The sequence below is a fragment of the Solenopsis invicta genome, chromosome 3 (assembly GCF_016802725.1).
Source record: "Solenopsis invicta isolate M01_SB chromosome 3, UNIL_Sinv_3.0, whole genome shotgun sequence".
Taxonomy (NCBI): Eukaryota; Metazoa; Arthropoda; class Insecta; order Hymenoptera; family Formicidae; genus Solenopsis; species Solenopsis invicta.
In genome coordinates, this window is record NC_052666.1 from 5,298,855 (window position 1) to 5,325,217 (window position 26,363).

General features: G+C 34.3%; 3 protein-coding genes across 6 annotated transcripts; 2 read left to right on the forward strand and 1 right to left on the reverse strand.

Moving 5' to 3' along the window:
• The first annotated feature begins 1,941 nt into the window (after positions 1-1,941).
• On the forward strand, positions 1,942-25,474 carry LOC105207118 (uncharacterized protein DDB_G0283697-like). Of its 4 annotated transcripts, none has more exons than XM_039446620.1 (11): positions 1,942-2,083; positions 20,913-20,947; positions 21,034-21,249; positions 21,436-21,594; positions 21,903-22,013; positions 22,109-22,468; positions 24,117-24,173; positions 24,258-24,326; positions 24,414-24,646; positions 25,052-25,211; positions 25,304-25,473. In XM_039446620.1, exons 3-11 carry the CDS (start codon positions 21,048-21,050, stop codon positions 25,432-25,434), a joined length of 1,482 nt encoding a protein of 493 aa, XP_039302554.1. In that variant the 5' UTR covers positions 1,942-2,083; positions 20,913-20,947; positions 21,034-21,047; the 3' UTR covers positions 25,435-25,473. The 4 variants fall into 4 exon arrangements, with proteins under 4 accessions (XP_039302554.1, XP_039302556.1, XP_039302555.1 ...); XM_039446622.1 differs by having other exon boundaries at positions 25,052-25,224; positions 25,304-25,401; XM_039446621.1 differs by having other exon boundaries at positions 25,052-25,215; positions 25,304-25,401.
• Positions 10,844-15,504, reverse strand: LOC120357289 (NF-X1-type zinc finger protein NFXL1-like). Its single transcript, XM_039447449.1, has 5 exons — positions 15,195-15,504; positions 14,619-14,877; positions 14,218-14,330; positions 14,072-14,148; positions 10,844-11,814 (listed from the first exon to the last, which is right to left on the reverse strand). Exons 2-5 carry the CDS (start codon positions 14,868-14,870, stop codon positions 10,844-10,846), a joined length of 1,413 nt encoding a protein of 470 aa, XP_039303383.1. The 5' UTR covers positions 14,871-14,877; positions 15,195-15,504.
• On the forward strand, positions 22,505-23,872 carry LOC120357085. The gene is made up of 4 exons (XM_039446624.1): positions 22,505-23,330; positions 23,397-23,493; positions 23,640-23,739; positions 23,816-23,872. Exons 1-4 carry the CDS (start codon positions 22,852-22,854, stop codon positions 23,857-23,859), a joined length of 720 nt encoding a protein of 239 aa, XP_039302558.1. The 5' UTR covers positions 22,505-22,851; the 3' UTR covers positions 23,860-23,872.
• Positions 25,475-26,363: the final 889 nt, after the last annotated feature.

The window sequence follows — 26,363 nt, forward strand, 5'->3', positions numbered from 1 at the left end:
TCTTTACAATTTTACTTGTAAGTTCAAATCATGACTTTTATCACAAAAAATATATATTGTTTGCTTAACACTACAAAACGTATGATATCAGTACAAAATTACTTAAAAAAAAAATGAGTCGTAAAGACTTCTACTGCTGCTTATTTTCTGGTTTCAGAAATGTTTAACTGGATTAATTAGTAAGCAAGGTAAGATTACATTTTGAATCTTGTTTATTACAGTTAATAAAGTTATGTGTAACTTTTACAATGTATATAGAGTTCACTGAACTAGTTATAAAATAATACATAATATTAAATATGCTTGCTGTGTTAAAAAATGAATTATCATTCTTAAGAGAGAATACCTTTTACATTATTCAATATCATGTAACACAGCGAGACTAACACACATTTTATTAAATTATATTTAACATTCATTTTATAACACAGCGAGCATATTTAATACTATGTATTATTTTAATTAGTTCAGCGCACTCTATATATATTGTAAAAGTTACACTTAACTTTATTAACTTTAATAAATAAGATTCAAAATGTATTTACCTTACTTATTAATTAATCCAGTTACAAATTTCTGAAACCAAAGAGAACATGCAGCATAGAGATCTCCTAAAACCTAACTTGTAAAATTAAACGTATAAGAGGCATTACAATCATTTTTATATCTTCATTCAATCATTTGATACTTGTTTCAAACGTCAATTCATTCAACATATACATTACATTTACGCTAGAGTTAAAAAATTATAACTTGGAGGTAGATATGAGAAAGCGAAGCACATTTTGTCTGAGAGAAGTAAGATACGCATTAGAGGAAAGTAGGAAGATAAAAATACATTTAATAATGCACATTCGGTCTAATTAACTTTGTTTCGTTACCATATTCATGTACGCTTTGTCAATCATATGTTATAACACTTGAAAAATTTGATGCACTTGTAAGAGCGTAATATATGACCTAATCTATACAAGAAACATATTATTTATTGTGGGGATGTAGTTGAGGATTTGATGTTACAAGGTTTAATTATATTCAGGTAAGCACTTTTTGAAGTATAATAAATACATGCAGTTAAAAATTATAACATATGATTGCACAAAGTGCACATGAATATGGTAACGAAACAAACCCAGCAAACACCAAATATAATTGTTATATAACCTGGGAGTAACAGATAATATAACAGGTGTTATACTAGAGTAGCATAACAATTATATAACTTTACTTTATTATTATAATATAACTAGGTTATAAAACTATTATGTTGCTCCGTTATTTATGTTATAATAAATGCACATTAATACAACTGTTATATATGCGTATTATACAACAACGGTTGCGTTGATATTATATAAATATTATATAACATAATTTCAATTACCGCCGGAATTATATAACTTCGATAGCATGCGCCATAGCGGCGCGCGCAAGTTCGCGGTTTCTTATTTCCGCTTCCGCTAGTGCTATTATATTCGTGCCACGATTACTGATTGAAGACCCGCGCTCGTCCGTGGGAGATCGTGATCGTGAACCGTGTTCGCGGGTGTCTCGTGCGCGCAACGTCCCGTCGCTCGTGAAAGGACGCGACGCCGGCAAGAGAGTCGAGGACGTGGCTTTGATTCGCTCTCGTACGAGAGCTAGATAACTTAAAGGTATGTATTCGCTATTATAGGTTAGAACACGTTGTGCACATATTTATAATACAGAGGTACTTTCCGTTTCACGCACGATGCGCATAATGCATCGTTTATCCTTGTTATTCATCGAGTGTTAATAAACAAGGATAAACGGTGCATTATGGGCATCATGCCTGAAACGGAAAATATCCTCCGACTGATTGTAGACCAGCCCTAAATCTCTTTCTGCTTCCGCAGCTCTCGCTAGTGCCATCGTGTTACGATCGTGCGACGTGATCGCGACGTTTAGAAGACCGCGTCCGTTCGTGCAAGATCGTGTGTATCACGTTCGCGGGTGTCTCGTGCGCGCAACGTCCCGTCGCTCGTGAAAGGACGCGACGCTGGCAAGAGAGTCGAGGACGTGGCTTTGATTCGCTCTCGTACGAGAGCTAGATAACTTAAAGGTATGTATTCGTTATTATAGGTTAGAACACGTTGTGCACATTATTGCATATATAATTTGGTGATAATAATATTTTTAAACATTTTAAATTATTTATATATGTATAATTATATATATAACTTATGTAAAGCTTCTTTTATGTGTGTATATATGCACACATAAAAGAAGCTTTACATAAATTATATGTATATATTATAAAAATTATAAGAATCATATTTCATATTATTTTTAAGCATTTTTTATTATTTATACATGTATAAATATAAAATTTATACATGTATAAACAGTAAAAAGTGCTTAAAAATAATATGAAATATGATTCTTATAAACGTTAGTAACAAGAGAACGGGCCAATAACGAGCAATAAATAAGGTTGTTCAAATTACATCTATTTTCATATTACAAGTAAATAAGTAACGCGGAACTAGTTTCTGCTTCACTATAGGCCTTCTTCTGCCGCTCTAATTATAAATACATAAATTAACTACGGAGTGAAAGTTTCACATCGAGTCGAAAAAGCGTTTTTATAATCCCAATAAGAAATCGACAACGGGCGCAGTACTGCCTCAGTACTGGCTGTTACGGGCGCGGTACCGGCAGTCAGTATTGGCACCAGTACTGGCATATGTCTGAGATGATAACGATGTTCTGTACTGGTTTGCCAGTAATGGGTCAGTACTGACAAACCAGTATTGGCAAACCAGTACTGGCCCAGTATTGACTGAAAGTTTAGGCGCAGTACTGACTCAATTACGGGCGCGATACTGGCGTAAATTTGGCATGATAACGGTATTCAGTACTGGTTTGCCAGTAATGGGTCAGTACTGACAAACCAGTATTGGCAAACCAGTACTGGCCCAGTATTGACTGAAAGTGTAGGCGCAGTACTAACTCAATTACGGGCGCGATACTGGTAAATTTGGCATGATAACGGTATTCAGTACTGGTTTGCTAGTAATGGATCAGTACTGACAAATCAGTATTGGCAAGAAGTACTAGCCCAGTATTGGCTGGAAGTAATTATTTAAAAATAATTTTGTTAAATCATTATAATAATTGCGAAAAACGATCAAGTACCGTGAGCAATGTTGCAAAAAGTTTTGACGTTCTAGCAATCAATTTGAGTGCCCTACATTATTTTGATGGTGTACCAAAATTATTTTTAAATCTGTATATAGGTACAGGTAAAGAACAGTTCTACCTAAAGGTATCTAAATTTTTAGATACTTCTAGGTAGAACTATTCTTTACATGTACCTCTATCTCGTTTTTTTTTTTTATTCATATTTAATTCTCCGGTTAATTTCTTTTTATCTTTATTTTAAGTAGCAATATTGCGAAAGGTCACAATTAATTACATCTTTATTAATTACATCTTTATTACATCTTTATTAATTTTTGGCTACAGACTTATTAATCAAGTTTGGTTTAAAGTATATAATTATTAGGATACCGCCTCCGCGAAACGTTCGCGCAACATTCTTGAACGCACGGCGCCACTGATTTACCCCCTTTGACTTACGAACGGCCCGCGGCGCAACAAGCATACGATCCCAATGTAATCGCAAAGAGAATCGGCAGAACGCTTTCGGACACAGCGAAGAAGCTGCGTACACGTATATGTATATTAATTCGCTAATTGTGCACTATAGGGGACCCACCTCCAATTATGTTGACCTTGACATATGTTATAGAGGCAAGAATATTGAACAACATATAACATATGTCATGGTCAACATGATTGGAGCTGGGTCCCCTATAGTGCACAATTACCCAAAAATGTTTAATGTTTCACAGCACTTCTGTCTCTTTTTCCGCCTTCTCTGTCTTTTGCACCCGAAAACCATCGGCTGAGTTGGGAGTTAAGCTCTTTCATTTGCAGGTCCGGACACTTCGTAAGAAGGACTTCTGAAATATAATAGAATACATTAACCTTTATAAAATAACTAAAAAATATATTTAAAATATTAGTGGTGCAAGAAAGAATACTATACCTCGCAGATATTTGTAAGTTTCTGTTTTTGAAAAATTTAATTTTTTAAGTCCATTTGTTTCCCGTCCAAACGCAGAATACAAAAGCTGTACGTTTTTTGTTATTATGCGTGGAATAATCGCACTAAGATTCTCTGACAGTTTCATTGAATTTTTTATGTTCAGGACTATAAAACATTTCTGCAAAAAGAGAAAAAATAAATATAGGTAATAAATTAAATACAATAGAAATAAAATTAAATTAGGATAAGGAAGATTGTGAGATTCTTACAACTTTCTTGACTAAGTCCTCATCATTTTTCAAGTCATCTTCGAATTGCAAAAAACTGTTTAAGTCGTTTTTGGGTAAGTCACCAATTCTTCCTTCTTTAATGATATTTTCTATATGCCCACTGTTGCTACTAGCAGCAATAGCTTCTCTAATTTTCTCAGCCTCTTCGCGGATTCTATATTCAATGCTGCGTTTCATGGATTCCAAAAAAGGTTTTAATTGAAATTCTGGTGCTGAAAAGAATAAAGAATATAAAATATTAATGTTAAAACTTATTATACTTCTTTTAAATCATATTTTTTATTTTATTTAAAATTTAATTTAAAAGTAATTCATTATAATATTTAATAGAAATATTTTTAAGTTAGACATTTTTTAACATATACCTGTACGATTGCAAGTTGGGCAAAGCTTAGTTTTTTTCTTTGACGTTTGGTCTGAAAGTAAAAAAATATAAAAAATCAACATTTTTTAAACTTAAAATAAGAAATTACAATAGTTTAATAAAAAATAATTTTTTACCTTCATTTGTCTTCCTTTTATTTGAAATTGTCACATTTTTTGAAACGTTAAATTTTTTAATTTTTTTTTGCTTTGGATCTTTATTTACTTTTGACTGAATAGAACTTTCTGAATATGAACTTTCAGAACTTTCAGAACTTTCTGTATCCTGTGAATCGTGCCCTAAAATCGGTATTATTGTATTTCTTATATTAAAATTATAATAATATATGTGTACACACACACACACACACACACACACACACACACACACACACACACACACACACACACACACACACACACATACTTTTTTGTAAAGAGAAAAAAAACATAAATGACATTACTAAAAACTAACATTACTAACATTACAATTTCGAAATTTAAATTTTTCAAATTTTTTATTTATTGCCAACCCTTTTAACTTACTGTTATGTTTTTTGAACGTCTTTTTAGCTTTTAGTGACGACGTCGATAACAATGTATCACTATCATCGCCTGATTTTTTATTGTTATCGGAAATATCGGATTTTGTAGTGTCAGAATTATGTACTAAAAAAAATTAAATAATACTAAGAAGACAATAAATTTGAAAATGTTTACTGTATTTATTAATAACAAAGAAAATTTACCTTCTTCATGTTGTCCTTTGTTTGTGCTCTTAAAATTTCCTTCAAGAGGAGGAATTTGACGTAATGACTTTTGAAGATCCCTTCCGGGCAGATGTACAGGATTTTCCTCCTCTTCACAACTGCTATATTCGTCGATATTGATGCTTTCAATTATTGCATTATCTAATGCCTTATTCATCCGTCTTATACCTTGCTCATAATCTTCTAAATTGTAAGAAAGCTTTAGTAGAGAATCGCTATTTATTTAAATGTGTAATACTTACTAGCTTCTTTTACAACAGTAATTATGAAACTTTTCCATGAGGCACCAGGTTCACAACATGTTTGACTCCAATTGTTTACTTTGGAGTAGTCACATTTATCAGGGTATTTACAAAACAATTGACCCTCCTGGACATACGTCCACGTCACGGGTACAAGGTCGATGCTGGCTTGTCCATTTTTACTCTTTTCAAGAAATTTTATTACGACATGAGTCGTATTTTTTTTATAATTCATATTTATATTTTTACTGTAACAAAGAATAACATACTAATGTCGATTAAGAATTACAAGAGAAAAATTGAAATTAATTGTAGTATTATAAAGCTTACAATGATTTAATAGATGTTTTCACATCTTTACAAATTTTTATCCGATAAAACAAGCTTACGAATTATGAAGAAATGTGATTGCAAAAGTGTTTCTACCATTTTCGAAAAAAACACATTTCTTTCGAATATTTTCTAGAGAGACTATTTTTTCCTTTCGAGACAAGTGGCCGAGTTTCATGATTCCTACTTTTGTTGATTTACACGGAAATTTGAAGACATCCGTGACTGTTTTAAATTCAAAACCATGCACAAAATTATTCTGCCCTTCTCTTTTGATCTTTGTAATTTTAAGTATTTTATTAGAATCCAATTGTACAATGTTGTTGGGCTTTGACGTATTTATTTCTACACCATGTAGAATGATACTCTCCAGATCAACTGCATATTCATGTGGAATATTGGGATTAACTATAACATCTTTTCTTCTGTGAATAGCGTTATTCATCATCATTATTGGGCACGCTCTCTCTTCGGATTCTCTTCTAACTAACTGTGCTACTGGTTTCTTCTTTCCTCGAATTTTTCGTTTAATTTTACCAAGCTTATTTTCAAAAGGAAATGCAGAAATCTCGGACAAAGACAATTTCGTGAATTCCACGTCATCTGCAATGTGTATTAAGTTATGGTTGTTTATAACTTGTGAATCGGAACCGTAAAATGACGGAAGAAGCTCAAAAAATTTTTTTAACAATTCTCTGGCATAATTGGTATGTTTTAAGCATAGATCTGGATCACAAAGAATTCTACAAGCAACTACCAGAAGAAGAAAGTGTTGAAACATATTTTTAGGTAGGACTTTATGTAGCACCAGAGCCCCACAATAATGTAAAAAGAAACGATATTGCGTTGCTTTCCAATGTTTAAATTCGTTTAAGTCCAGTGTTTTTCTTTGGAACTCTTTAGGTACATATCTACATAATATTTTTAAATCGGAATTTAATAGTTTCACATCGCGAAGATGAAGTTTGCATTTGCGATTGATTTTCTTTTTTATTCCAAGCAATTGTTCCAAAATCCATTTCATATTTCCCAAATAAAATAAATGCATGGAATCTAAAAATACTGATCTGATAGGATCAAAATTTGGTATATTCAACAAGGGTGATCTGCCTTCCAAATGGTGCTCCTTTTGTCGCTGTCTTCTGAAGGAATCGTCAGTCCGTTGTTTAGAATTCATGCTAGGATAAACTCTTCTCTTATTTCTGGTTGTGCCTTTTGTTTCACATCGTTCACAAGCATAAAAGCCATTATGACCTTTACACTTTTTAATAAATGATCTTGCAGGTGTATCGCAAGAAAATCCAATAATTTCTATCTTGAATACTCTTTGGCCAATAGTTGTAACATTTTGAACTAAAGAGTTTGCTTCTGTTACAAAATCCTGTAAAAATTCATTTACATTTTGTGGTTTCGAATTTCCGCTATATGCAGCAATAATAAATGGTTGGCACTCGTAATGTTTATGTAGAACAAGCCCTAAGTTAATCCAGAATTGTTCACTTGAATTGTGATATAATGGGAGTCCATCAATATTAAGTAATAAACGAATAGTGCTCTCCGTGTATTCATCAGTGATTATTGCTTTTAATCCTTCTTGTATGCCAAAATATATATAAGAACCATTTGTGTTCTTAGAACTTTTCATACTTTTCACGTTTGGATTTGATTTTGTTTGCATTAAGGTAGCTGATGATTTGGGCAAATTCGGTATATTTTCAGTTCGTAAAATCACTAGCAGCGCTTCAATTGCTTCGACTGTTAAACTATTCCGAAATCTAACACACCAGTTTTGTAATTTTTTTGAAAAAGAAACTGTTGCCACAATTGAGACGTTAACATCATTAATTCGAGATAAGGTTTCTGAAGTTCGAAATTGCTGAGAAGAACAAGAAGATTCAGAAGATGAAGAAGGTTCAGAATTTGACTTGCTAAAATCTGACGCTCTATTAGTCAACTCAAAAGAGTTATTAGTGAGACTGGATGAGCTACTTTCAGCATATATATTATCATTATTATTTATAACTTGATTTACTTTACTTTCATCTACTTCGTTCAATCGGCACTTCTTAGCAACTGACGCATTATTTAATATCACTTCTTCAGCTGTTCGTTTCAAGTAACGGTGTTTTTTTAGTCGATAATATGCAGTACTCATGTTAACAATTTTTCTAAAGAAAATTGCATATAGTTACATTATTTATTCATAAACGCTCTCACTCTCTCTCTATCTCTCTCTCTCTCTCTTTCTCTCCACTCTTTCTCTCTCTCGCTCTCTCTCTCTCCGCTCTCTCTCTCTCCCTCCGCTCTCTCTCTCCGCTCTCGCTTTCTCTCCGCTCTCTCTCTCTCCGCTCTCGCTCTCTCTCCGCTCTCGCTCTCTCTCCGCTCTCTCTCTCTCTCCGTTCTCGCTCTTTCTCTCCGTTCTCTCTCACCGCTCTCTCTCTCCGCTCTTTCTCTCTCTCGCTCTGTCTCTCACTCTCTCTCTCTCTCTCTCTCTCTCTCTCTCTCTCTCTCTCTCTCTCCGCTCTCTCTCTCTCCGCTCTCGTTCTCTCTCTCCGCTCTCGCTCTCTCTCTCCGCTCTCTCTCTCCGCTCTCTCTCTCCGCTCTCGCTCTCTCTCCGCTCTCTCTCTCTCCGCTCTCGCTCTCTCTCCGCTCTCGCTCTCTCTCCGCTCTCTCTCTCTCTCCGCTCTCGCTCTCTCTCTCCGTTCTCTCTCACCGCTCTCTCTCTCCGCTCTTTCTCTCTCTCGCTCTCTCTCTCTCCGCTCTCTCTCTCCGCTCTCTCTCTCTCCGCTCTCGCTCTCTCTCCGCTCTCGCTCTCTCTCCGCTCTCGCTCTCTCTCCGCTCTCTCTCTCTCTCCGCTCTCGCTCTCTCTCTCCGTTCTCTCTCACCGCTCTCTCTCTCCGCTCTTTCTCTCTCTCGCTCTCTCTCTCTCTCTCTCTCTCTCTCTCTCTCTCTCTCTCTCTCTCCGCTCTCTCTCACCGCTCTCTCTCTCCGCTCTTTCTCTCTCTCGCTCTCTCTCTCCGCTCTCTCTCTCCGCTCTCTCTCTCTCCGCTCTCGCTCTCTCTCCGCTCTCGCTCTCTCTCTCCGCTCTCTCTCTCGCTCTCTCTCTCTCGCTCTCTCTCTCTCTCTCTCTCTCGTCTCTCTCTCTCTCTCTTTCTCTCTTTGCGCTCCCCCCCTCTCTCTCTCACACACACATACGCACGCACACATCTAGTAATGGATTTACGCATACTTTATCAGGGTTTTATAATCGTCCTGACAAACAACCGGTCCAGTATTGCGCCAACGTCGGATGATAAATTTTAGTACTTACTTGTCTCTTCATCCAATTCCGGGCACAATTCAGCTCTCTTAGTGCCAAGCAAAATTTAAGCTCAATTTAAGTATCACTGTTTGGGTCGAGGATAGCTCTCGAACGCTGGGGCATGTGCCCTGTGCACGTATCACGCACCACACAATTTGCAAGAGTCGCGCGGTTGAGAATGCTGCCTAATTTTCTTATTTTTTGAATCACTTTATTTAATAACTGTGAACGCACTACAGCCTTGCGGCCGCGGGATACGAAATATCTACACCCACTTATATTTGAATGAAGACGTGCGGAAATGTCCGTGCGCGTTGGTAATCTAATTACAATTCATTACGCCCTAGAGTAACGTGAAAATCGACGATCGGAAACGCGAATATTCATTATTTATATTTTAGCCTGTTGCCAAGCGAAGATTTGCGACGAAAACGGAGCAGGCGGTGAAAAACGGAGCAGACGGTGAAAATGGAGCGACGATGTGATGAAAACTAGCGATCGGGTGTCTCTCTCTCTCTCTCTCTCTCTCTCTCTCTCGCGCGCGCGCGCACGCACTCACACATACACACACACACACACACACACACACACACATCTAGTAATGGATTTACGCATACTTTATCAGGGTTTTATAATCGTACTGGCAAACAACCGGTCCAGTATTGCGCCAACGTCGGATGATAAATTTTAGTACTTACTTGTCTCTTCCTCCAATTCCGGGCACAATTCAGCTCTCTTAGTGCCAAGTAAAATTCAAGCTCAATTTAAGTATCACTGTTTGGGTCGAGGATAGCTCTCGAACGCTGGGGCATGTGCCCTGTGCACGTATCACGCACCACACAATTTGCAAGAGTCGCGCGGTCGAGAATGCTGCCTAATTTTCTTATTTTTTGAATCACTTTATTTAATAACTGTGAACGCACTACAGCCTTGCGGCCGCGGGATACGAAATATCTACACACACTTATATTTAAATAAAGACGCGCGGAAATGTCCGTGCGCGTCGGTAATCTAAGTACAATTCATTACGCCCGAGAGTAACGCGGAAATCGACGATCGGAAACGCGAATATTCATTATTTATATTTTAGCCTGTTGCCAAGCGAAGATTTGCGACGAAAACGGAGCAGGCGGTGAAAAACGGAGCAGACGGTGAAAATGGAGCGACGATGTGATAAAAACTAGCGATCGGGTGTCACACACACACACACACACACACACACACACACACACACACACACACAATATTCATACAAAATTCTTTATTTTTTTAATAAATTTTTTAAAATTTAATTCTTAACATTATCATAAGTCTTATTATTGGTTAAATAATATATAATATATGCTGTAGGAAATAATAATATTTATGAACATTTTTTTTAAATTCAATTCTCAGCATATTATTGTAAGTCTTATTTATCTAACTTTCTGTTTAGATTTTTGAAAATATAATTAAGCTTAATATAATTAATCTTATAATATAATTTTACAGGATTTGTTACACGGCTGTGGTTTGATCCTCTTCCTGGTACCGCACGGTACCGTTATCTTACTGCTGCCGCATGGACACTGTATAATGTCCGTTCTAGTGCATGGGTAACAAAGATCGCTGTGGCAAGGCGCGGTGCATTTATGTTTGCGACAGTTGAGTGTATTCTCGCATTTTTTCTCGCAGGGATTGGATGTGTTTTTCAACATGCAGTCACAGCATTTCTTATTGCACAAATGTATACCGCACAAGCGTGTCTGTGTGCATTTCTTGTTGCAGTAGAACTCTTTCGTACAGGCGATCTCTTTCTTGTAACTACCACATCTGCAGACCTTTGTTACGACTTCCAGGCACTGGCCGCAGCGATCGGTATGGCATCTCGTGTTGCAAAAATGTGAGCCGCAGTCCAACAATTTGCCACATGTATTGCCACACGTTGGCACTTGCTGCCATCTGCAAGAAATTTCATATCGTTTCTTTCCACAGGGGCAACATCTATTCTTTTCCAGGGGACAGTTGCCGCAGTCACCGGGTAAATGACAAGTGCTCTTGCAACTGTGTACGTTACAAGAGAATCTTCTGTTGCAAAGTTTCTCGCAGATCCACGTGCCTTCGTGGCATTTTCCTATCTTCTCGTTACTCTTACAATGACATTTCAGTAATACTGCTTCTGCACAAGGGGGACATTCTCCAATATGACATAGGTTGTTACAAGTGTGCAGACAAGACTCGTATTTTTTGTTGCACGCAATACCACAGCTCCAGTTTTTGGCGTTGCAACGCCGCGGTTGTGTCGGTAGTTTGCTGCAGTAACATTTAGCCGACACTATCTTGGCGCAGGGTGGACACGGACCAGGATGGCAGAGCAGCACACACTTGTGACCGCACTCCGGTTGCAGAAGCTTGCCACAAGTTTCGCCGCAAGAATGTGGAATGATCCAGGGTGTATACAGGGTGTCCGTCCATAAATGTCCGAGCAAATATCTCGTAACTGGTTGAAGTTAGAAGAAAGTTTAATAAGGAAAATTTACATGGTTTTTAGTCGGCTACAAAATGCACGTAAAGAAATTTTTTTTACTCGTCACCTTTTTGAGTTATGAAGGTCAATGTAGGTTTTTTAAATGGGTACCTATAATTTTTTTTGCATATTTACATAGTAGAGGTAATTTTCAATCAAAATTATATTAGGAAAAAAATTGCTACGACGCATCGTTTACGAGATAATCGGCATGCAAAGTATTAAAGTAATAATTTGGATCGAGTATTGTTGAACAAATTTGGAATATCAAATAGGTTGAGAAAGTAAACATTGTTTTTTCATGAAATATTTATTAAGAAATTAATTAAGAAATGGTTCGAAATTGTTACCATCATGATCGATACAGCATTCAACGCGTTTTATAATGTTTCTTATTGTTAACTGCAGCATTTCTGTTGTAATACTTTCAACAGCTCTAGTGATTTTATGTCGTAAATCTTCTTCATTTTCAGGAATAGTTGCATAAACAATATCCTTAATATACCCCCAAAGGAAAAAATCGCAAGGTGTCAAGTCCGGAGATCTCGGTGGCCATCGTACAGGACCATTAGAACCCATCCAACAATTAGGAAATCTATTATTTAAAAAGTTAATTACAGCACGTGTATTGTGTGCTGGAGCACCATCTTGTTGAAAAATAATATTTCGAAAAACTGATAATGGAAGATCGCGTAAATAATCTGAGAAAGTGATTCTTGTTTGCAAGAATTCCAAGTATTTGTCACCATTAAGATGACCATGGAAAAAGAAAGGTCCAATAATTTTTGTTCCGATGATTCCGCACCATACGTACAACCGAAAATCTGCGTTGGAAACCTTTATCTCTTTTCGCATGTGGATTCACATCGGACCAAGTATGCACGTTATGTCGATTTTCCATACCACAATTGGAAAAACAAGATTCATCAGACCATAATATTTTATTAAGAAAATCAAAGTCAGTGCGATAATTAACTCGAAGCCAGTGGCAGAACATTAATCGGCGATCTGCATCTCCTTCATGTAAAGCTTGTACTAAATTATCACGAAACGGTTTGAATTTGAATTTTTTTAGTACAGCGTGTACGTAACTTTTCGATAATTCTAAATTACGTGCTACTGTTCTTATGGATGTACGTCTGTTTTCAATAAAACTTAATAGCACACTTGTCTCTTTTTCTTCATCTGTTTGGATTGTACGTCGTTGTCTTGTTAGCGATCCTGTTTGACGCAATTGATCTTCAATTCGTCGAAATGTACGATTATTTGGTATTCTTCGTTCTGGATATTTTTGTTGATAAAGTAATCGTGCTTCATTTTCATTACGCATACTTAAATACCAGATCTCGAGCATATCACACTTTTCCGTAATTGTAAACATTGTTCTCACGCGCTCGTATGTAGACGATTGACTAACAGACTCATACTACCCTGTAATTCATATTACGTGCTATACAAATACTTTATTTACAAATCAAACAGTCGTGTATTTTGAAAAGTTGAAGGTCAGCGATCCTGTTCGATATAACAGACTTCATACGAGCGCGTGAGAACAATGTTTACAATTACGGAAAAGTGTGATATGCTCGAGATGTGGTATTACAACAGAAGTTGGGGGTATATTAAGGATATTGTTTATGCAACTATTCCTGAAAATGAAGAAGATTTACGACATAAAATCACTAGAGCTGTTGAAAGTATTACAACAGAAATGCTGCAGTTAACAATAAGAAACATAAAACGCGTTGAATGCTGTATCGATCATGATGGTAACAATTTCGAACCATTTCTTAATTAATTTGTGAATAAATATTTCATGAAAAAACAATGTTTACTTTCTCAACCTATTTGATATTCCAAATTTGTTCAACAATACTCGATCCAAATTATTACTTTAATACTTTGCATGCCGATTATCTCGTAAACGATGCGTCGTAGCAATTTTTTTCCTAATATAATTTTGATTGAAAATTACCTCTACTATGTAAACATGCAAAAAAAATTATAGGTACCCATTTAAAAAACCTACATTGACCTTCATAACTCAAAAAGGTGACGAGTAAAAAAAATTTCTTTACGTGCATTTTGTAGCCGACTAAAAACCATATAAATTTTCCTTATTAAACTTTCTTCTAACTTCAACCAGTTACGAGATATTTGCTCGGACATTTATGGACGGACACCCTGTATAGAGGATTTACGGTCTTTTTACAGAAGCATTTGTATGATCTTGGAAACTGATCTTGGTCGTACTCCATACGGCATTTTGGACTGCAATATATACATTTTTATAGGTGAACAGAGATTTTGGCGTGCTTCTCACTAATGATAAATGCATACCATGCCCAGATCGGTGTGATTCCTTTAACCCGTTTGTAGCTCAAACTGTCATTGATCCAGTATAGGATACGCGACATGTGTAGAAATGCATAGCATTTGTCGCAGTTCCATATCTATGTAGAAAGGATAGAGAAATGATAATAAACTTAGTATTCCACAACTCCCTGCTATTTCACAAATGCTATCTCTTTTTTGTCCCTCTTCAAAAAATTGTAAATTACGGTTATTTTATATATTCAATGAATTTCAACTTATAGGGTGATTGGTACAACTCTGAGACTAACAATTTGGTATTGATAAGAATTGTCATATTAATATTTATTAAATTATTTTTAAGAAATGATGTTTCATCATCTTCTTCTTTCCTCTAGTATATCATACATCATATTATTTATACATACTGGATCTATCTTCTTGACAGTTGATATACATATCAAGCAAACAGAAGTGCTGCTTTGAAAGAAATTAACTAGATACGATATTACTTTCTCCGCATCTGTACTCTGTCCCTGATAAGCCGATAATACTTTGCCAACTACATCTTGAACATCTTCCTCATTTGTGTCATCCTCCTCCTCACTGAATAACTCATTGGTCTCCAAATGCTTTTCGATAGACTGTTTCTGTACTCGAGCTTTCTTAAATTTCTGCATCTTAAAACTGAAATTTTATTATTATAAATTAGTGATAAACCCATAGCTATATAAATTATAAAGGTGAATTAATGCTGCAACATACGTACAAGTTATTCTAATCTAAATTGTATTAATTTTATTTAAAAGAAGATAAAGAATATGACAAAATTTTAATATGTATATATTTATCATATATATATATTTATCATATATATATATTTATCATATATATAGTTCATATATCATAATATATAGTTATCATATCTTATTTGCAGCAGTCAATACTAAAAACAAGTATTTTCTTTATTGCAATTAATTGAATATAAAAGCATTATTACTTACCTGATAAGCTTCTTTGAAAAAGTTTATGGCTCGGGAGAAATTACTTCTGTCTATAGTCAGGCGACAGTCAAATGACGTGGGGGTAAAAGTCACGGCACACGACGTTCACGCTCGGCGTTTCGGCCCGTCTCGATTAATCGTCTCGCTTTGCGAGTCTCGCCGTCGATAGGCGGGTAACTACGTTTTACTACATTAAAATATTTCTCATGTGAAATATGAGCAAATTTAATATCTATAAAATAAAACAAATATACTTAAGAAAGCAAATGTATTAAATATATTAATTAAATAAATATATTAAATAAATATCATTTATTATATATTAAATATAAATTAAATAAATAAACGTATTATAGTATAAAGTAAACACACAGACACACACACATATATATATAAATATATATACATAGTATATACATATATATATATATATATATATATATATATATATATATATATTGTAGCGAATTTGTCCGACCGCCACTATAATACGCCCACGCGCTTAGAATGACTCTACGGCGCCACCGCTATGCGGCGCCCAAACTCGCCGGTGTGTCCGTCCGACCATCACCGGACGCGCGCGCGCGCACCCGCTTAGTTCCGCGGCGCCACCGCTACGTGGCATCCGAACTCAGGAGTCAAGCGCAGACAAAATTAGGATATAAGAGGCTCCACAACTCTCGAGAAACTAGCCTGCGTTCGCCAATTTCCGGCGAGTGCTTCCACGAGGCAATGTACTGTTACTCTCGAAGAAGAGGCTCTTGCTCTCGGGTAGTAACCCGTCTTCTTTGCATCGAGCCCGGCTCTGCAAGTATAAGAACCGACTTTTTGGGACCGACGTCGAGCCTTGCTCCGTCGCGAAGGCAAAAATCATATAGCCCTTTTCAGGGTCCCCTCACAATTAAAACCTAATTGGAGTCAAAACGCGACAGACGTAAAATAAATCATTAACTCTAACAAGATTTCCAAATACCCTCTAAATTGATAGGGTGTCCCATTTTAAATGATCCAGTAAAATATTTCTAAAACTAAACTCAGCTGACAAAAATGTTTCAGACAAAAGTTAGTATTATTGCCAATGGGACATAAGATGGTGTCATTAATTTGACCTTGAATAGTTGCTTGAGTCACTTTTAATTTTTAAATGGAATTGACTACTTTTTATTACATATTTTTGTAGCTTATTTTGAGATCTTTCTAAAACACTACAAGAAAGTTTTTACTTTCGTTGAGTACTTTCCGAGGTAAGGCTTGAAAGCTACGGTGTACTATAAATTTCAAGCGTCACAACTCGAAAAGTACTCAACGAAAATAAACTTTCTTGTAGTGTTTTGGAAAGGTCTCAAGATAAGTTACAAGAATATGTAATAAAAAGTAAGCAGTTCCATTAAAAAAAATTGAAAGTGACCTTCACGTGACTTTCAAGCAACTATTCAAGGTCAAATTAATGACACAAACTTATGTCCCCCTCGAAATCATATAACTTTTGTCTGAAACATTTTTGTCTACTGGGTTTAGTTTTAGAGATATTTGGCTAAATCATTAAAAATGGGACACCCTGTATATATATATATATATATATATATATATATATTCCTTTGAACTGAACTTTTTGCAAAAGAAACAATACAAAAATTATTCTTTCAATTATTTTGTGTCTTCTTATTATTACTATTAATTTTCTTATACCAAACATAAATTTTACGAAAAAAAGAAAATAATATAAACATATATATGTGGACTATATATATCTATATATATTTATATACATGCGTACATAGATATATTTTCCTATATTATTTATGCATGTTCTTGCATAAATAATCTTTTACCTAGTATATATTTATTTCATATTATAAAATATGTTTATTTAACTTATACTTAATGTAATAAATGATATTTATTTAATATGTTTATTTTAATAATATATTTATTTAATTAATATTTAATACATTCATTTATTTAAATTATATATTCGTTTTATTTTATTAGATATTAAATTTGCTTATATTTCATATGAGAAATTTTAATGTAGTCAAACGTCATTACCTGCCTATTGAATTCGAATATCTCGGTAGCACTTTAAATTTAAAGTGCTACTGCATTATAACTTGTTGACGAAAAATTGTCGTCAATGATAAACAAATATTGTCATATCAACAAATTGTCGACAACAAGCTGTAATTTAGAAACTTTAACAATATTCATCAAATATTTTACATCTTGTGTTAAACTTTTGTTCATCAAATATCAAGTTCACAAGTTTACAACAATACATGGCAGTGCATTAATTTGCCCGTTAAAACATGCTTGGCTATCTGAGAATTAGCATTTTATTTTTTACTGAGTATATGATATGTATACGGGTTGGCCATAGTCAGCACTTTGAACTCAGCCCGTATAATGCCAGTACTCTGCCGACGCTTGGCATTGCTACATGGTATACGGGTTGGCCATAGTCAGCACTTTGAACTCAGCCCGTATAATGCCAGTACTCTGCCGACGCTTGGCATTGCTACATGGTATACGGGTTGGCCATAGTTAGCACTTTGAACTCAGCCTGTATAATGCCAGTACTCTGCCGACGCTTGGCATTGCTACATGGTATACGGGTTGGCCATAGTTAGCACTTTGAACTCAGCCCGTATAATGCCAGGACTCTGCCAACGCTTGGCATTGCTACATGGTATACGGGTTGGTCATAGTTAGCACTTTGAACTCAGCCCGTATAATGCCAGGACTCTGCCAACGCTTGGCATTGCTACATGGTATACGGGTTGGCCATAGTCAGCAGTTTGAACTCAGCCCGTATAATGCCAGAACGCTGCCAACGCTTGGCATTGCTACATGGTATACGGGTTGGCCATCATAAACTCAATTTGTCTTAAGCCAGAATTACGCCAGGACTGCGTCAACACTTGCATACCAGTGCTGGTATTTCGACAGAGGCGCAGTACTGAAAATGAAGTGTAACCAGTACCGTACCTGTACGGGTCAACCAACTCTGGCAAGTCATTACAGGTGCAGTACTGCGCCCGTTGTAAGTAATGGCTTAATTCGGAATTTTCCAAATGGGATATTGTCGCAACTATTATTTCCTTATCTCATAAATGCATGCTAGTATCCGTTGTTCGTGACGAAGATCTTTGTATTGTATTTGCCTATCCATCGTATATCTGCGTCAAAATTCGTATAGTTTTTATAATCATTACTTGTAATATGAAAATAGATGTAATTTAAACAACCTTATTTATTGCTCGTTATTGGCCCGTTCTCTTGTTACTAACGTTTATGAAAATACGAGCGACATGTATTATTATATATGATTCTTATAATTTTTGTATGATTAATGCTGTCTATACAATATAACTTGTTAAAAGTAATTTTTAAATAATTTTATTATACTATGAAATTGATAGTAATTGTGTGATTCTTTAATCTTAAATTGAAAAATTATGAATTTAAACATTATAATTATTTTAAACTGTTTTTTTCTTTTTTTTGAACGTAATGTAATATTTGTTTAGCATTTTATCTATGAGTGACCACAACTGCATCATACCAAAGGATATACGGTATTTATCTAGGAGACGAAAGGAGCAGTTAATAAATTATCAATTACATTGTCATGAAGATCCTCCTTTGTTGCAATCAATTATTCGGAACATAGCACTTGAAGCAGTAGATGAAGCGGTAGATGAATCGGTAGATGAAGCAGTAAATATTGGTTGTATATCTTATAGAAATGATACATTGCCGACAGATCTAAACGGATTAGATGCATTAGAATCACAGTCTCATGTAGAAAGCGAATATGAAGAACATATTGAATCACAAAATGACACTCCTGTGATATTGGAAGATGTCACAGATTGTATGGATGAAACGACTTTACGAACAGATTTACACAGATTAATAATAGAAGATAATATTTCACATAACAGTGCTAACAAATTACTTCTCATTCTAAGAAAACACGGTCATGTAGAATTATCTAGTGATGTTAGACTTTTACTTCAAACCCCACGAAATGCGTCTGTAAATTTTAAAGTTATAGATAATGGTCACTATATACACTTTGGCCTTTATTTTGCTCTGGAGCGATCCATAAAAATATGTCACAAATTTTTGAAAGCAAAAGAAATAAAATTAAATGTAAATGTAGACGGTTTGCCAATGTCCAAGAGTTCTGGCAGCCAATTTTGGCCTATTATGGCATCCATTGAGGAAATTGATGTTTATACAGTGCCTTTCATAATTGGAGTATATCATGGTATGCGCAAGCCTAGTGATGCTAATGAATTTCTTTCTGATTTTGTAAATGAATTTATTGAACTTTCTCAACGTGGTATAACTGTTTGCAATGAAACATATACGGTTGTTATTAATGCAATAGTATGTGACGCTCCGGCTAGATCATTTATTAAATATACCAAAAGTCATACTGGATATTTTTCATGTTCTAGATGTGTACAAGAAGGCGATTTTTTCAACAATAGAGTCATTTTTCCTGAAATTGATTGTACTTTACGTACAAACGAAACATTTAGAAATCGAATTCACATTGAACATCACATAGGTAATTCTATATTAGAAAAATTATTAATTATGGTTTTACAAATTCCACTGGATTATATGCATTTAGTTTGTTTAGGTGTCATGAAAAGATTGCTGCAATTATGGGTTAAAGGCAACAAAAATATTAGATTGTCAGCAGAAGGTGTAAATTCAGAATTTCGAATTATCTAATTGCGATTAAGTCCTGTATTCCATCTGAATTTGCCAGAAAACCAAGAAGTTTACATGATCTGTACAGATGGAAAGCTACAGAGTTTCGTCAATTCTTAATGTATACTGGAATTGTTATTATGAAATCAATAATGCGACCGATACTTTACGATCATTTTGTCTCTCTTAGTGTTGCTATAAGGATATTAAGCGATCCGCAATTATGTATATCATTTAATGCTTATGCAAATTCTCTATTAGTATGGTTTGTTTCCAATTATGGAAATATTTATGGTAATGAATATTTGTCATACAATGTTCATAATCTCGTTCATCTTGCCAACGATGTAAAAACTTTTGGTTGTTTAGACAATTTTAGCTGCTTTAAATTTGAAAATCATATGCAAAAAATTAAAAAGAAGTTACATCAATCTGGAAAACCATTACAAGAATTATCAAATCGAATCTTTGAAGAATTACAAGTACCAATCCAGCCGCTCAATCACACGATGCAATATCCAATTGTAGTTTATAAACATCAATCAGATAATAAGGACATTTCTTATTTACAATTTAAATGTTTCAAGATTGGAATAAATAAAAGTGACAATTGTGCTTTTCTCGATGATAACTCGGTGGTTTTTATTTTTGATATATTTCAACAAAATCGGGTGTTATGTACCCGTGTAAAACGTTTTATAAATCCAAAATCGTTTTTTACTGCACCGTGCGATTCGAGAAAGCTTGGCATATTTCTATTATCAAACACTACTACATTTGACATTATAACAATTCCAGTAACACGAATACAAATGAAATGTTTTAAAGTGAAATATCTTGATGAAGTTGATTCTTATGTTACAATACCGCTTCCTCTTACTAATGATTAGGTGCAGTACAAGTTTATTGTAATATGTTTTAATGTTATAACTTCGTAACAATTTTGTACTTTAATTTGAACTTTCGTTTTCTATGTTAAATACCGTGCAGATTTTGATATCTTGGATTCTGAAGGTTATCAAAAGGTTGGTATTTCGGTGTAAAAGTGTTTAGTAAACCCTTAATTTTGGGTGGATGTATATTAATGTAAATATTATAATCCTTTTTACAGATCGCAAGGCAAGAATGTCGAATTACAATTATGCGGTTGTACAGTTCCCCGCAGACCAAACATATTCAGAAATACCAATAACATGGCTTAAAGAAGATGACTCGCAGTGCTGGTGGCCGCCTAGAACATCAAACTGTCTGCAGATGATTGCAAACTGTGAAAGTCCGGATTATAAAACATGGGCCACTTATAAAATAAACGTCGTAAAATTGTGCAGTAAGTATAGTGGAGCCTAATACTTAGAACTTGATCGGTTCAGTCGTTATTAATAAGTTCCTTAGGTACTCGTGAGTGGCCGGTTCGCGTATAGATATACGAGGTTGTCTCGCGCTATATTTATCATATTGTGTCTCTCGATTTTATATGTGTGTCATTATACAGACTTTTTCTTTTATTCTTTAGCATCTCTTGGATCAGCACGAAAACATGCAGCAGATTCACAATATCAGACGACCGATGAAGACCGGTTAGGAAGAGGACAAAGGCCACATGTTCCATATAATCGTTTCAGTAGTGACGCAGAAGAGTGCTCAACAAACAAACCTCGAAAGTATGTAAAAAGTACGTATTTGTATCAATAATATATCTTTACTACATATCACGTTTACATTATAAATGTTTTTGTCTTTGTTTTAAATACTGCACAAGTATTTGTCAATGTCCTGATCTCGTTAGGCTGTCGCTACATTATGTGCGTTTTCGCGATTCGTGTATTTGTATACCATTTATGCTAAGCTAAATATGTATACCATTTGTGCTGAATAATAACTTATTGTAACTAAAAATATTAATTTAAATTGTTAGTAGTACTCATTATGTTTTTATTTGTATTTGTAACGCAGTTATATGAAATGTATTAATTTTTGCAGAAAAACAAGTCGACATTGTTACTTCTAGGCCACCATCGTGCCCTGAAAATTTTGGCTTATCTGAAAAAGGAGCAAACCGCGAATATAGACAAGTTACAACGTCACAACAAGGTATGTTATCAATATAACATTAATTATATGTAATAAATTATATACATGTGTGTCATATAATTTATACATATAATTTATGTTTTAATTTTTTGTAGCAAAACGACTCAAAACGAACAACACTGGTGTTGCTAAACCACTATCACATCCTGAGAGCTCGAAATCATTTAATAAAGGATCAAACCATGAACGTAATAAAATGTCACAAGGGGATACAAACGCTAATACGAACACTATTGTCTGTAGGAATAAGTCACCATTGTTGTTTGATGACCGCGAACCTTCTGATGTAGAATATAACGATGAATATAATAGCGACGACTATAATAACGATGAATACAATAACGATGAATCTAATAACGATGAACATAATAACGATGAATATAATAGCGACGACTATAATAACGATGAATCTACTAACGAGGAACATAATAACGATGAAATTCCAACGTCACAAGGTATATTATCAATATTACGTACATTTTGTGTGTGTGATGCGTATATCCCAATGAAAACAGCGTACTCAAAATGATGTCAAAACCGTCATTTAACCGTTTTATGTGTAAATTCATTAATACTAATCTACGTTGAAAATATTTTAATTTATCTCTTAATCATTATATATATGTATATGTGATTTCGTAGCAATTTTTTACTCTAAATTATAGTTAATACACCTTGTAAAAAAACAAAGGATGAACAAACGTTATCACAGTTAAATAACGGTAATATACAAGAAAGCAATAGTAGCCCATTATTAGAATTTGCTTCCGATACGGAAATTGCATCAGATGCAAATGAATCTTTGTACAAAAATACCGACGAAAATAAAAGTCCATCAATGCTAGACTGTAGACGATATTTAAGGAAGAGATCTCGACTTGCATTTCATTCAGTCAAGAATAATGCAAATGCAACTGTTGCTAAAAATAGTGATACAACACTAGTCAACAACACTACTGAAACCGATGAAGATGAAGTGATAGAAGCCAGTCCTATGCAAAGAAGTGTTGCATCTAAAGTCAAACAGTGTTTGAAATTGAAGAGGAAAATTCCTGTAAAACGTTTAGATTTTTCATTATATCCTTCGCCTAAACATATTTCTACGCAAATGGAAAATGTTAATACATTAAAAGATAAAGTTAACATAAGTTATCTTTCACCAATAAAAGTGCATAAGAAGACCGATATTCAAATTAAAAAATTTATTGAAGTCCAAAATGAAGATCAACCATTAACGAATAAAATAAATAATTTCAATTTGGATGACACAGAAAACAAGCCACAAGAAAAAAAAACGATATTGGAAAAGTTTAATGTGTAAAATCATTTAATAATTGTGTTAATGTAAGTTGCTTTTATATTTAATAAAAACGTTATTTACAGAAGGTCAAAAAGAAAGGACGTTTCAAAGCAGCTTAACATGCGATGTAAAGCTGATAGAGCAAAATTAAAAGGCTCGGATTGCTGGGAATGCAGAGAAGTAATGCAATATTAATAACAATATAGTTATGAGATATGAATAAATAAATAAATATAAATGATTATAAATATAAATCAAAAAATAAATATAAATAAATAAATATAAATATTTTCATAAAAAAGTAATTCATGACATTTGATTTTTAGTATTATCAGACTTTGAAATTGTCTAAAGAAGAATTGCAAAAGCGGAAGAATCAATGCTCGCGACATCGGGACAGATTTGAGCGACCAAAGACACCAGAAGGTGTAATAGTTTATTTTATTATCATTCTTTTAGGTCATACATATACATATGTGCAATAAATATAATCTTTTTAAAGGTTTTTGGGATCCGGAGTTTTCTGAGACATTTGGCACTTATTGATAGCTAATAAAAGGTGAAATGTTTCGTGATTCGAAATTGTGACACGTGGTACAGAAGCATGTCTTCATTTTGATAACTCATTTTCACATCATATTCCTCATCAATTTCATGTCACTTTGACATCATTTTTACCACGTTGTTTTCACTGGGATGCGTTCATGTACACATGCATAATTAAAACTTTTTATTTCTTACTATTTACAAGCAATATATGTATTAAAAAACTAAAAATAAAATATTGATGTATACATTTTCAGAACAAGACAATCAATCTTCAGGATTTAAGGAAACTTGGCAAGATGTACCCGTAATAAGTACGACATATATTTATAAGAAAGATTAATTACTTGTAAATGTATATAATTACTGGATATAATAAATTTATTGAAATATTTCAGATTTTGTGTCTCCATTGCGTGCTCAACAAGCTCTACAGCAGAAGAATGACGATATTTCTCATATAAAACGTAAATAATTCTTGCACTATTTATATTTTATGTAGCACTCGTTTTAAGTACTTTTATATAAATGGAATATTGTTGATGATGTTGCAGGCTGCCTACAGCGACTCTTACAAATGCAAGCAGCATCAAATTTAACTCTCAAGGACATAAAACAACGACAAATAAAACTAGAAAATGTTATCAAAAGCATTACACCCATTGGATTAAAACCATTGGATAGTGATGACAGTTTGATTGTGGAATTATTACCGTTGGTCACAATAAATAATATGAAAGAATTTGATTCTTTATTAAAAACTTCAAACGAAGTAGTGACGCAATTTGTAAGTTTATACATTTATTTCTTTACTTTATAAATGCGTTTTATTAAAACTTCCACTAAATTTATAGATGCAATTATTATATTATTACAACTGCAAAAGTGTGATGCTTTCTTTTTTCTAAAACATTTCTGACTCTTTTATAAATTAATAAAAAGATAAAAATGAGTTGATTCTATCTATTATTTTATATGTTATTCTGCGATCCAAACATAATACAGATACGCAATATTTTTCTTATTAATTAAAGAATATATATATATAATATATTATAACTTTTAATTGTTGCTACTTTTCCACAATACTGATAGATTTGTAACTACTTCATATTGTGAAGTTACTATTATCTATTTTAAATCTTTATATATTATTATTAATACGCCAAATTTGGAATTCTATTTTTTACAGAAACAATTTTTATTAAAAATCGGAGGAAATAATCCGAGGGATAATATACATCGTATTCTAAAAAAGATTTTTACCAACGAGTGTGCTGTAAACTGCTCTTGGAAGGGTGTACGAAAAAATTTCCGGCTGGACAATTTACATTTCATAAAAATGATAAGACGTATGTAAGAAATGTTGGTAAATCCTATACATTAAAAATATATTTTTTGTAATATCTATTTATATTGCTCATATTTTTATTTTTGTTTTTAGGACATATTACTTCGCACCATATGACGCTCACAGAATCCGAATTTGATAACATCGCAGCTGAATGGATCCGCTTCGCAAAACAGCGTAAGATAAGAGAAGAAAAAGAGAAGGATAAGGAGAACAAAACTTAAGGAGCCGTTGAAGGAGACCAAGTGGTGCGGTAGCGTCAATCCATGCTCGGAGCAGTGTTGCTATCAGGGACGCTTTCTCGCGCATGTGCATTCAGATACAAGCTCAATGAAGTATCACATTTAGTAAAAAGAAGGTATTCGAGAGGGTAACCACTTGATATAATCGTGGGACAATATCTCCGAAATCACTTTAAGATCTTTACGAAGTCTTCGTGTAAAATTATCTGTAATGAGATTAAATAATCAAATAAAATTATATAAAATAATAACAATAAGAAATAAAATCATATAATCTGTGAGACAACGTGCCATGTTACGGCCCTAAATTTATTGTTGGCTATAATTCGCATGCGCGAGAAAGCGTCCCTGATAGCAACACTGGCTCGGAGAGTAAGCCGATCATCGACTATCATTGGTAGTCAACGTGTTTAATTCATAAACAATGTCTGATATTTTAAAGAGAAATTCGAATAGCTGACTCGCGTCGTATCGCGTTTCCGCTTGTATCACTGAAATGCATTTGAAACTCGATTTTCACTCCGAGCGCACGGCGTTTCGATCTTTTTTTGTTTTTGAAATGATTGAACAATCGGCATTGTTTGTTTGTTTGTTGTGCGGAATATTTCTACAAGGAGATAGTGCCAGCACTCCTCGTTTGAACTAGTGGATGCTGGAACTGTCCTCTGTCGAGGACAGAGTCCGCATTGGTCGATGTCCTTGATCCAGCTTTGACCAGTGGGTGCTGGAACTGTTCCTTTTAGGAATAGAGTCCGCACTAGCCTATAAATCTTCTAGAGGAACACGAATACATCTCCTTTTGATGTCCACTAGACAAGCATGCTCGTAAAATGATTCAGAAGAGATTATTAAACTACAGGTATAAGTCCGATAAACGCGTTATGATAAAGTGAGGGATAGTATAAGTTATA

Coding starts and splice junctions, on each gene's coding strand:
- LOC120357289 (XM_039447449.1), bottom strand. CDS start 14,870: ATGCAGAAATTTAAGAAAGCTCGAGTACAGAAACAGTCTATCGAAAAG. Junction 14,331..14,618: donor CTGTCAAGAAGATAGATCCA/GTATGTATAAAT, acceptor CTTTCTACATAG/ATATGGAACTGCGACAAATG. Junction 11,815..14,071: donor CTGTAAAAAGACCGTAAATC/CTCTATACAGGG, acceptor TATGGACGGACA/CCCTGTATACACCCTGGATC.
- LOC105207118 (XM_039446620.1), top strand. CDS start 21,048: ATGTCGAATTACAATTATGCGGTTGTACAGTTCCCCGCAGACCAAACA. Junction 21,595..21,902: donor ACCTCGAAAGTATGTAAAAA/GTACGTATTTGT, acceptor TAATTTTTGCAG/AAAAACAAGTCGACATTGTT. Junction 25,212..25,303: donor TTTCATAAAAATGATAAGAC/GTATGTAAGAAA, acceptor TTTTGTTTTTAG/GACATATTACTTCGCACCAT.
- LOC120357085 (XM_039446624.1), top strand. CDS start 22,852: ATGCTAGACTGTAGACGATATTTAAGGAAGAGATCTCGACTTGCATTT. Junction 23,331..23,396: donor ATATTGGAAAAGTTTAATGT/GTAAAATCATTT, acceptor CGTTATTTACAG/AAGGTCAAAAAGAAAGGACG. Junction 23,740..23,815: donor GCGACCAAAGACACCAGAAG/GTGTAATAGTTT, acceptor ATCTTTTTAAAG/GTTTTTGGGATCCGGAGTTT.